General features: G+C 38.9%; 1 protein-coding gene across 3 annotated transcripts in view; it reads right to left on the bottom strand.

Moving 5' to 3' along the window:
* Positions 1–12,447, bottom strand: part of LOC139747182 (protein C-mannosyl-transferase DPY19L3-like) — a 39,445-nt gene extending 26,998 nt beyond the window's left edge. The window contains exons 1-2 of one of the 3 annotated variants that reach the window (XM_071659166.1): positions 12,296–12,447; positions 3,051–3,373 (exon numbers count right to left, since the gene is read on the bottom strand). In XM_071659166.1, the coding sequence (XP_071515267.1) occupies positions 3,051–3,347 (297 nt within the window). In that variant the 5' untranslated portion in view covers positions 3,348–3,373; positions 12,296–12,447. Of the gene's footprint in view, positions 1–3,050; positions 3,374–4,173; positions 4,400–12,295 lie in introns of those variants that run through there. The other 2 variants (XM_071659164.1, XM_071659165.1) reach the window with 2 other exon arrangements.
* Positions 12,448–13,381: the final 934 nt, after the last annotated feature.

Genomic DNA, 13,381 nt, shown 5'->3' with positions numbered 1-13,381 from the left:
AGTTGAAATATAAAATTTGTAATGCCTGGGATTAAGCAAAGTGTGGATTTCAGAAATTTACAGATTTTTTTCAAATATTGACACACAGACTGTGGCAAGAATATATTGTGACTTTAAACAACTGTATTGTATGCACAGGGATGTAAAATACCAAAATTTGTTTTTTAAGTTAAGGTACTGCTATTCTGAATATGTACTTAAGTTCAAGTAAAAGTACCGTTCCTGAAATGTGCACAGATAGGAGTAAATCAGCATCAACATTAAAACTCAAGAAGAAAAGTATAAAGTAACATCCCAAATCTTATATCACTAATAACAAGCATTAATCTGTAAAAAAGAAAAGCTATGCAACAGCTGTATCTATTAGGTAATCAAAAAACATTATTCAGTCAACTAACTTATGCACACAACTTCTTGTTTAGCTTGACAAGCAACCAATTTTCAAAATCCCTTCAGTGCAACTAAAGAGCCTCTCACATGCAGCAGAGGCAGGGAGTGGTGTGCTGGCATGTACTGATATATTCAGAAGGGAAGGGAACAATTCAATAATATCAAAAATATCGGCTGCATATTAATGATGTAATAGAGCCTGGTCACACCCTGTCTAATATATATTTTTTTTCCACATTCAATCTGATAATTCAATGAGGTAATTCCAGCCAAAATCAACTCCAAGATTGTTTGTACCACAATCTACACTCGGTATCCATGTAGACAACGTTTACAAAATGCCACATCCAAGCTTAAGAAACGATTCTATTTTTCTTAATGCATTCTTTCATGCTTTCTCCAAATGAATTTCTTATATCCGGTGCGATCATCTTCTTCATTCTCAGTTCATCAATGTTTAACTCCTTAAAGGTAAATTAAAATTTCTATATCAAAAAGCCTCTATAATTCTAAAACCCTTTTAGTTCTGGTAAAATTGCATAAAAATATTGCCCCACTTTACAAATGTCCCATTTAACAGGGTTTTCACTGGTCAACTCATTTCAAAGTGCATAATAACATTAGGCATGGTAAAATTAAAAATACAGTAAAATAAAATTACTCCTATGGAATAGCATCTTCACAATAATGACAAGCAAGAAGCACTGCCATTGATTACATCTTTGTATGAAAAACAATAACATGCATTTATGATTCAATTTGCTTTTTAACAGGTTTTACTGTCTATTACTAAAATTTTTCTGGCATTTTTGAATGGGTCATAAAGAAACCAAGCAAATCAATAGAATGCTCAGAAAATCAAACAAACACCAGCCTATCCTTAACTGTAAAAGCCAAAAATCTCCCACACCTAGCTCTGGTACAGTACAAAAGTTATCATATAATTTTGCTTTTATTCATGTTTACTCTCAACTTCCTCCTGTCACACAATCTTTCAAAATTAGACATCAGCCTCTGCAGTTTCTCACAAGAATCTGCTACCAGTGCTCTGTCATCAGCAAACAAATGACTCACCTCCAAGGCTCTCCTACCCCTCACAGACAGTTGACCTTCACCATCTCTCCAAAACTCTTGCATTCATCATCCTGACCACCCCATCGAAAACAAATTAAACATCCATGATGACATCACATACCCATGCCACAGATCTAAGTCACCTAGAACCACTCACCCTCTTCCCTTCCTACTTGCACACACACCTTAATCTCGATAAAAACTTTACTGCTTCTAGTAGCTTTCCTTTGACACTATATTTGTGAAACCTTCCAGAAAGCATCTATAGTAATTATACAATTTCTCTAAATCCATAAAGACAACCTAAAAATCCCTGTTTCACTTGAATATTTCTCATTCATACTGGATATGTATGTTACTAGAAGCAAAGGGCCAACTACAGATCCCTAATGTACTCCAAAAGCATAAGGCCAACTACAAATTCCTAATGTTCTTCAAAAGCAATCACTTTGACATCTGAAGAAAAAATGACTGATAATCAGAAATACACAAAGAAGAGTACTAGGTCATCTATCATCTCGGACACATAAAGTCAATGATGTTGAGCAATACTGCTTTTTTTTCTTTTTTTTGCCTAACAGTTACTGACACCATTCATCAACCATAACTGAAAGCTACAATCATCTTGCAAAAGATTGATACAACAAGCGAAACATACAAGAAATGGACCCCTGATGAAAAACTGAGAGCACTAAAGACAATCAATGGTTTAAAAATGGCAGAAAAATACTTCATGACCTAAAACCTATTACAGTGACTATGTAGAAAACCCTTATCAAATGAGACAAAACATGAATAAACAAGAAAGGAACCAATTACAGAAATACGTAACTAGCTAGTTAAAAGAATCTGGCTAACCCCTCACCAGTACCTATGGTAAGGCAGATATCAAAGAGGGACTGACCCAGCCAGATACACAAGGACCTTGCTGACTTTCCCACCAGCACTAAAACCTATGCAAAACATACAAGAGGAATGAACCAGCCAGTTACACATGGATCCAATGGCCCTCTTAACATAAAACTGGTAAGATAAATGCCATCCAACAACAAGAGCTTACTGTTTTCTCCACACTGAAGCAATAAAACATTAAATTAAAGACAACAAAAGTAGGATGAAATATTTCACACAAATATTCATCTTAAACACTGCAAAAAAAATGCACAGAAACATAGTACCTTGGTTAAACCTGTGGCTCCAAAACATTTTTACTTTTCATTTTTTGAACTCTTTAAATCAATGCACATTCCATGAAACCTCCAAGAAAAACCCTCCCAGCTTCTCTACCACCTAAAATCTCCCTCTAATCAACAATTTACAAAGATTTTTGCCTCTTTATGTCTGGCCACCAGCAAATTATAAAATTCACAAATTAAAATAGCCTCAATCATAAAATGTGTAGTCAACGTAGAATCTAAACTGACTGAGTCTATTACAAAAAGCAAGTCAAAGACATAGGTGGTATACAACAAAGAGTATCCTTGTGTCCAAAAAACCTAATTGTAAATCCTAAAGGTTTCTGCATGAAGACTTTAGTAAATCTACCTCATCTTTTAAAGACATGAAAATACAATATAATTACGAACCTCATCATCATGTTCCTCCTCTGTTGAAAAAATGCTCTCCAGATAATCATTCATAGCCTCAATCACGCCCCTAGATTTAGTTCCTACATCTACTGGCTTTTCCACTTCATTTTCTTCTTCATTATCCTCTTCTTTATAAAAATCTTCCACACCCTTCATTCTTTCTTCCATATCTTTTTCAAATTCATTTTCATTCAAATTTCCTTTGGAGTCCACACCAAACAATGCCTCATTTTGTTTGCTCTCTTCAACAACCTTCCCTTCTTCATGTCTTGGATGTGATTCTTTAGGCTCCATTGCTCACACTCAGAACATATGAAATGCTGTTGGAACAATAAGAAAAATAAATAGTATAAACATAAAATATCCATAATCCTTTTCATTCACAAAAAAGCAAATCAGTATGCCTTCAGTGTATAATGTTGTGCTTGTGCATTGTAACTTTTTATGAAGTAATAACAAATACAGTACTAATATATCTATTTTCTTTATACTTAAATGAAACTTACACTTTAGCAAGCTATCATCACCAACAAATGAACTAGAGCCTCATTTCCACAGACTATTCCATGGTTCCACATTTACTTCATTTACCATGGATCAGCCTAATGACAACACATCATCTCCTGCTTACCACTTTGATTCAATTCGTTCCATCACATGCACACATCACACCCTCACCTAATAGCCCGCTTATTTTCCCTGATCTTCACACACCTCCCAATACCTTTTTTTTTTTACTAATAAGCAGACACATATATACTTCAAATCATGATTCCCACTCTAATTCTACTTTCTCTTTATATTATGAAATAGAATCAATGAAATTCCTAAGTGAACGAGACGGTGCCCTTAAACTTCTCAAGTAACTAAAAATTCTACTAATTCACAGGAATGCTTATTAGATTCCACAATGGGGCGTTGAAGTAAAACTGCCACAAAATTATAATCCTACTATGTCAAAGCAGCATCCTGGCTTACTTCAAACCTAACAGTTCATACTATGAGTTACACAACACATGAAATGGAGAACTAGTCTTCATTGGTATATACAACACATGGATATTAAATAACACCAGGATTTTCATGAGTACTGATCATAACAAGATACAAATATTTCTACCGAAGAAATAATCACATGCGTGAGTCTGCGAAGACTTCTCAGACGTCATGCTCCACACACGTAACAAGAAGCTTGTTGACACTGAATGTTGTTTACCTACTGGCAGTATTGCCAGTAGTAGCGGACGTGTGAAGCTCCAATCAACAACCATGTCTATGGCAACAATGGTCGAGGGATACACTGCTTGGGAAGGTTAATGGGAAAGATTTCCACATGAACTCTTCGTCTACACACTTTTTAACTCAGGAGGTAGGCTGAAGACATGTAAGAAAAGAATGTGGGGCTTTCTGGATCCCAGCGTTTCATGTAAACTGGAAGAGATGCTCCCTACCAAAAAAAAAAAGTGAACGCCATTTAATCCACAAAAAATTATATATGAAATAGGTGCATAATATCGTATAACATATGCCACTGAATTCTTAGTATTACACAGAAACGTTTTTTTAAAATATGGCCTGCAAAAGATCAGAAATACACCAATCGACCATAAGGACTGACCATTGATTTTCGCTGCTATCAGCCGCTGCTTCATTGTGCACCCTACTGCCTCTTATCCAAAGAAGTCACAGTGGTGCGCGTGTTCCAATATATGAAAAAACAACAAAAAGGTTCATATATATATATATATATATATATATATATATATATATATATATATATATATATATATATATATATATATATATATTATGCTTTGACGCTGTCTCCCGCGTTAGCGAGGGAGCGCAAGGAAACAGACGAAAGAATGGCCCAACCCACCCACATACACATGTATATACATAAACGCCCACACATGCACATATACATACCTATAAACTTCAACGTATACATACACATACATATATACACATGTATATATTCATACATGCTGCCTTCATCCAACCTGCCGCCACCCCGCCACACATGAAATGACACCCCCCCCCTCCCCCCGCGTGCGCACCGCGAGGTAGCTCCAGGAAAAGACAACAAAGGCCATATTCGTTCACACTGTCTCTAGCTGTCATGTGTAATGTCGGGAAACCACAGCTCCCTTTCCACTTCCCGGCCCTACAAAACTTTCCATGATTTACCCAAGACGCTTCACATGCCCTGGTTCAATCCATGGACAGCACGTCGACCCCGGTATACCAGATCGTTCCAATTTACTCTATTCCTTGAACGCCTTCCACCCTCCTGCATGTTCAAGCTCCGATCGCCCAAAATCTTTTTCACTTCATCCTTCCACCTCCAATTTGGTCTCCCATCTCTCGTTCCCTCCGCATCTGACACATATATCCTCTTGGTCAATCTTTCCTCACTCATTCTCTCCATGTGACCAAACCATTTCAATACACCCTCTTATGCTCTCTCAACCACACATCTCTCAAAATAATGTGTTGTGTGGAATTTTCTACTTGTAACCATGTCGCAGCTCAAAAAGTTTCAAATTTTGGAGCATTTTCAGATTAGGGATGTTCAACCTGTATATATATATATATATATATATATATATATATATATATATATATATATATATATATATATATATATATATATATATACATATCTTTTCTTTTATACTTTGTCGCTGTCTCCCGCGTTTGCGAGGTAGCGCAAGGAAACAGACGAAAGAAATGGCCCAACCCCCCCCCCCCCCCATACACATGTATATACATACGTCCACACACGCAAATATACATACCTACACAACTTTCCATGGTTTACCCCAGACGCTTCACATGCCTTGATTCAATCCACTGACAGCACGTCAACCCCGGTATACCACATCGCTCCAATTCACTCTATTCCTTGCCCTCCTTTCACCCTCCTGCATGTTCAGGCCCCGATCACACAAAATCTTTTTCACTCCATCTTTCCACCTCCAATTTGGTCTCCCTCTTCTCCTCGTTCCCTCCACCTCCGACACATATATCCTCTTGGTCAATCTTTCCTCACTCATTCTCTCCATGTGCCCAAACCACTTCAAAACACCCTCTTCTGCTCTCTCAACCACGCTCTTTTTATTTCCACACATCTCTCTTACCCTTACGTTACTCACTCGATCAAACCACCTCACACCACACATTGTCCTCAAACATCTCATTTCCAGCACATCCATCCTCCTGCGCACAACTCTATCCATAGCCCACGCCTCGCAACCATACAACATTGTTGGAACCACTATTCCTTCAAACATACCCATTTTTGCTTTCCGAGATAATGTTCTCGACTTCCACACATTCTTCAAGGCCCCCAGAATTTTCGCCCCCTCCCCCACCCTATGATCCACTTCCGCTTCCATGGTTCCATCCGCTGCCAGATCCACTCCCAGATATCTAAAACACTTCACTTCCTCCAGTTTTTCTCCATTCAAACTCACCTCCCAATTGACTTGACCCTCAACCCTACTGTACCTAATAACCTTGCTCTTATTCACATTTACTCTTAACTTTCTTCTTCCACACACTTTACCAAACTCAGTCACCAGCTTCTGCAGTTTCTCACATGAATCAGCCACCAGCGCTGTATCATCAGCGAACAACAACTGACTCACTTCCCAAGCTCTCTCATCCCCAACAGACTTCATACTTGCCCCTCTTTCCAAAACTCTTGCATTTACCTCCCTAACAACCCCATCCATAAACAAATTAAACAACCATGGAGACATCACACACCCCTGCCGCAAACCTACATTCACTGAGAACCAATCACTTTCCTCTCTTCCTACACGTACACATGCCTTACATCCTCGATAAAAACTTTTCACTGCTTCTAACAACTTTCCTCCCACACCATATATTCTTAATACCTTCCACAGAGCATCTCTATCAACTCTATCATATGCCTTCTCCAGATCCATAAATGCTACATACAAATCCATTTGCTTTTCTAAGTATTTCTCACATACATTCTTCAAAGCAAACACCTGATCCACACATCCTCTACCACTTCTGAAACCACACTGCTCTTCCCCAATCTGATGCTCTGTACATGCCTTCACCCTCTCAATCAATACCCTCCCATATAATTTACCAGGAATACTCAACAAACTTATACCTCTGTAATTTGAGCACTCACTCTTATCCCCTTTGCCTTTGTACAATGGCACTATGCACGTATTCCGCCAATCCTCAGGCACCTCACCATGAGTCATACATACATTAAATAACCTTACCAACCAGTCAACAATACAGTCACCCCCTTTTTTTAATAAATTCCACTGCAATACCATCCAAACCTGCTGCCTTGCCGGCTTTCATCTTCCGCAAAGCTTTCACTACCTCTTCTCTGTTTACCAAATCATTTTCCCTAACCCTCTCACTTTGCACACCACCTCGACCAAAACACCCTATATCTGCCACTCTATCATCAAACACATTCAACAAACCTTCAAAATACTCACTCCATCTCCTTCTCACATCACCACTACTTGTTATCACTTTCAGATTTACGCTAGTGACCAATGAAGCAGTGTCTGCTTCACTATTTTCCCAAATCAATGACTTGTGCAAGCAGTTTTTTACAAAAGCATAGTGTCACAGAACAAAACTTTGATTATATCTATCAGCTGTTATGCTATCAGATGTCATATTTTCATCAAAAAATGGTCGCTCATATTACAATACACTACAGTTGGTGTAGTTTTAAGATAAAAAAAAATTATTAGTAACAATTTATCATCCAATTTGCTCGGCCTCTCTTGACCAAATCTTGGACAAGTGTCTAAAGCTGAGAAAGCTGTCAGTATACTTTGTATTTTTTTTTCTAGTACAATCTGGGATTTCTGTATGTGTGTTCAAGAGAACTGGTTGTGACAATGTGTTGAAGATTATGAGCAATCAGTGGATAAGTAGGAATAGTTATCTCAATGGAAGTTGTCTGCTCGGGGGGCGGGAAGTGCTGTGCTTCCTAAATTTGTGCAACTGAAAATCTCCAAACATTACCATGAGATTAGCTGTCACTTTGGATCCATTTAGATTCACTTGTTTTGTGGACTACGAACACATATCCTGAATAAGAAGCATCAAAGGATGGACAATGCACGCGGTAAGTGTGTATTATTGGAAATATCTTGAACATCTGGAGGTTTCAGATTCTTTGTTTAATGGCTACATCTTAACGATAGCGGCTTAACGATTGCGGTAGTTGATATGGGTAAAGCCTAGATTACCAAAAAGCAGCGCCAAGGAAGACTGAAAGTGTACATAGACAAAAGTAGGTAATAGCGAGGAAATAAGACCCTTAAAATGCTGAGAAAAATATGAAGAACTGGTTTTTTTTTTTTTTTTTTTTTTTTTTTTACTTTGTCGCTGTCTCCCGCGTTTGCGAGGTAGCGCAAGGAAACAGACGAAAGAAATGGCCCAACCCCCCCCCATACACATGTACATACACACGTCCACACACGCAAATATACATACCTACACAGCTTTCCATGGTTTACCCCAGACGCTTCACATGCCTTGATACAATCCACTGACAGCACGTCAACCCCTGTATACCACATCGCTCCAATTCACTCTATTCCTTGCCCTCCTTTCACCCTCCTGCATGTTCAGGCCCCGATCACACAAAATCTTTTTCACTCCATCTTTCCACCTCCAATTTGGTCTCCCTCTTCTCCTCGTTCCCTCCACCTCCGACACATATATCCTCTTGGTCAATCTTTCCTCACTCATTCTCTCCATGTGCCCAAACCATTTCAAAACACCCTCTTCTGCTCTCTCAACCACGCTCTTTTTATTTCCACACATCTCTCTTACCCTTACGTTACTTACTCGATCAAACCACCTCACACCACACATTGTCCTCAAACATCTCATTTCCAGCACATCCATCCTCCTGCGCACAACTCTATCCATAGCCCACGCCTCGCAACCATACAACATTGTTGGAACCACTATTCCTTCAAACATACCCATTTTTGCTTTCCGAGATAATGTTCTCGACTTCCACACATTTTTCAAGGCTCCCAAAATTTTCGCCCCCTCCCCCACCCTATGATCCACTTCCGTTTCCATGGTTCCATCCGCTGACAGATCCACTCCCAGATATCTAAAACACTTCACTTCCTCCAGTTTTTCTCCATTCAAACTCACCTCCCAATTGACTTGACCCTCAACCCTACTGTACCTAATAACCTTGCTCTTATTCACATTTACTCTTAACTTTCTTCTTCCACACACTTTACCAAACTCAGTCACCAGCTTCTGCAGTTTCTCACATGAATCAGCCACCAGCGCTGTATCATCAGCGAACAACAACTGACTCACTTCCCAAGCTCTCTCATCCCCAACAGACTTCATACTTGCCCCTCTTTCCAGGACTCTTGCATTTACCTCCCTAACAACCCCATCCATAAACAAATTAAACAACCATGGAGACATCACACACCCCTGCCGCAAACCTACATTCACTGAGAACCAATCACTTTCCTCTCTTCCTACACGTACACATGCCTTACATCCTCGATAAAAACTTTTCACTGCTTCTAACAACTTGCCTCCCACACCATATATTCTTAATACCTTCCACAGAGCATCTCTATCAACTCTATCATATGCCTTCTCCAGATCCATAAATGCTACATACAAATCCATTTGCTTTTCTAAGTATTTCTCACATACATTCTTCAAGGCAAACACCTGATCCACACATCCTCTACCACTTCTGAAACCGCACTGCTCTTCCCCAATCTGATGCTCTGTACATGCCTTCACCCTCTCAATCAATACCCTCCCATATAATTTACCAGGAATACTCAACAAACTTATACCTCTGTAATTTGAGCACTCACTCTTATCCCCTTTGCCTTTGTACAATGGCACTATGCACGCATTCCGCCAATCCTCAGGCACCTCACCATGAGTCATACATACATTAAATAACCTTACCAACCAGTCAACAATACAGTCACCCCCTTTTTTAATAAATTCCACTGCAATACCATCCAAACCTGCTGCCTTGCCGGCTGGTATAATTAAAATTAAATGACAGTGAAAGCACCATGAAAATCAGTTCTTCAAGGATACATATTATCTACAATTAATTCATATGAGAGACATTTTAGGTAAAACAAAATCTCATATAAATTTAGACAAGACTGAATTGCGTGTTATACCATCCATATCTATTCAAATTGAAATATCGCATAAACTCCGTTTTCTTCCTCTAGATGCTGTTAAAGAATACATTTTCTTGAAATGAATCTTACGAACACAGGGCTAAGCCCCAAATCTTGATTATTCCAAAATATTTCAGAGGCGTCCATGTCCTACCAGGCGGCAGAGGGCGGAATAACACGTATACATCACCAATATAGTATAGACATACCTACACAAAAACGAGACAATGTCAAATAATCTAAATCAACTCAACTGACGCTAGTCTCAAGTGGTAGTGGAGGAAGAGTAGAGACATTTTTGCAGTAAATCTTCGGACATCCTCATGCGTTATTTCAAGGTCGCTTGTAACTACTGGACACCCGCAGCATGGTATGATACTCTTTGCAACACTATATATACAATCCATAAATTTTATCCCTGGGGATAGGGGAGAAAGAATACTTCCCACGTATTCCCTGCGTGTCGTAGAAGGCGACTAAAAAGGAAGGGAGCGGGGGGCTGGAAATCCTCTCCCCCCTTTTTTTTTTCTTTTTTCAAAAGAAGGAACAGAGAAGGGGGGCCAGATGAGGATATTCCGTCAAAGGCCCAGTCCTCTGTTCTTGGCGCTACCTCGCTAACGTGGGAAATGGCGAATGGTATGAAAGAAAGAAAGAAATCTACCGTATGTTTGATACAGATTTACAACATGAGCAGTAAATAAATGGTAAAACTTTAGCGAACGATTAAGTTGTGTTCCCTATGACTAGCAAATTATGACCGTCAATATTTGTATATGGGTAAAAGCACCATGGCTCGTGGGAACTTCTGGTTACCTGATAACCCCACTAACACGCGCACTTCGAAATTGAAATATTTTATAACAAAAACACACATTTCAGCTGTGGAGTCACTTCAATTATTACAGAAACAGAGTACAGTAGCATTAACCGAGGGAAATAGTTGACTGGGGAGCTATGGTCCCCTTGACCTCCCTTGGCAACGCCAATGAGGCGGCTCTCACCCAGCCTAACCTGATGACTGCTGAAGGTGGAATGAAATCTTAAAAGGTGTTACGAATCCATTCTTATTCTTTTTTTCAACACTGACGCGTAACGAAACCGATTTCCGAAAAATCAAAACTCAATCCAAAGTGTCACGTTCATAACGTCATTCAAAAGTGCGAACAGCAATGAGCTTAAAGTTTACTCTGGCCTAGACGTCACTATCTTCGTCTAGAAATACACGTCCTATCCTTTCAAAAGTTATCACTGCGTCAACATTCCTCCAAGACTTACATCAGCCGATGTTTTGCAATAAAATCCATTAAAGAATCAAACTTTGCTTGTAATCCATGAGGTAACTTCACATTTAACTGAAATTTCTTTTGTCGCAGGTGCTTTATCGAAATTCAAAGCATCAAGCTGGCACGAAATAGGATTTTTTTTTTTTCAATTTCTGGGATAAGACGGCCTAATCAAAACCGTTTTTTGTACAAGAATGTTTTCACGGATACCTAACCTTCCCAAAAATTATTGGCGCAATTGCTCGTACAAAAATGTACTAAGCTGTAACTGACAGTCCCCTGCTATGGATATGGGACTTAGTTTGGGTAGGTAAGGTTCCTTAAGTGTTACCCGAAAGTTGTCTGTAAGTTTTGCTATTACAAAATTCCTTTAAGATATCCAGAGATATTAGAGTTTGATGCAACCTTCAGTATGAACAAACGTTTTTTCATAAGCGCCTAATACGCGCTTCTTTTTTCAGGAAGTTTTGAAGCTTGTAAGGTTTCGTTTTTTTACAAGGTTCGTTTAAACAATAATCAACCAACGTAGTTTTATAACTCACGAGTTTCGATATCTTACTTGGTATGCAATAAACAGCCATTTCCTGAAATATGCAGTCAATAGACTTACGGAAAGCTCTAGTGTACACTAAACATATTGTGTAATTACTTATATGCCCCAAAGAAGACTTGTATTGCTGGTCAAGGCGAAAAGAACCTGTTGTGAGTGTTTCCCTAGCTGGACTGTAACTATACATACCTCTCATTTTCGCCATTTCAATGAAGCTCCATGTTGTTTTACGCCGACGTATGGATCTCCACTACTCCCCGGATCTAGTGGAAGTATCTCATCAACCCGTCATCACACAGAAATACGGCATAACACAACTGAGGACACCACAACTCGATTCACAATGTCAAAACCCGCGAATCTGGCGGATTCAAGCGGGAGGAAGTACGTCATCACAGCGATATGGCGATATACATTTGAAAGAAGTCTTGGAATTTGGATCAATAGGACATCTAACTCCTAATCTGGTTAAAGAAAGGCAGCGAAAATTTTCTATACTACTTTTCTATACAAATTTTAAAAAGACTTATTGTTGTATAATGAAATTTCCTTATTTTCTCGAACTTCTATCACATTCGAATGCGTCACTAAAATGGCGGAGAACCCGTTGAAAAAGACGCGGCAATTGAATTCATCAGACTTATTTACTGCAAGATAGCTAGCTCAGTACGACGTGAATGACGCACCCTGCAGTTTTTCACATCTTCAGGTTTGTGGTTAAACGTCTTCAGATCTTTAAAGTATATTTAGATAGATCTAAACGTCAGAATTACATTGATCCATTGTCCATATTTGTCAGTCACCTCAGATCTCTTGAAAATACGTTAGAAAATAAAGCAAAATTTTTATATAGAACAATATTTTGGTTGGCCTATCTTATATACTTTTAGCAAAGTTATAGATGTATATGCTGTTCTGGCAAATATAACTTGAATCAACGGCTGTTGAAAGCATGGGGCGCCAAACGTGTTTTCCAGTGACAGGTTCATCAATGAGCCATTGCCGATTGTGATGTAAACATACATTGGAATTGTTACATGGATTTCCTTACACATTTACGTCTGCAGTAGAAACTCGTAGCTAGCTCATGTTAAGAAAGATCGTCGTAATACTTTATTGGCCATTTGGCCCTACAGTTACATCTAATATATTTACGAATATGTTACAGTTCTGTAAAACTGTTGAATAGAATCAAAGAAACTTCACAGTTGTATATTACAGTATTATAACCCATAGCTGCTGCCATGATACCCTTGACCAGATCGCTTAAGATTC

Source organism: Panulirus ornatus, chromosome 67 (assembly GCF_036320965.1).
Source record: "Panulirus ornatus isolate Po-2019 chromosome 67, ASM3632096v1, whole genome shotgun sequence".
Classification (NCBI taxonomy): Eukaryota; Metazoa; Arthropoda; class Malacostraca; order Decapoda; family Palinuridae; genus Panulirus; species Panulirus ornatus.
This window is presented reverse-complemented; position numbering and strand designations above follow the sequence as displayed.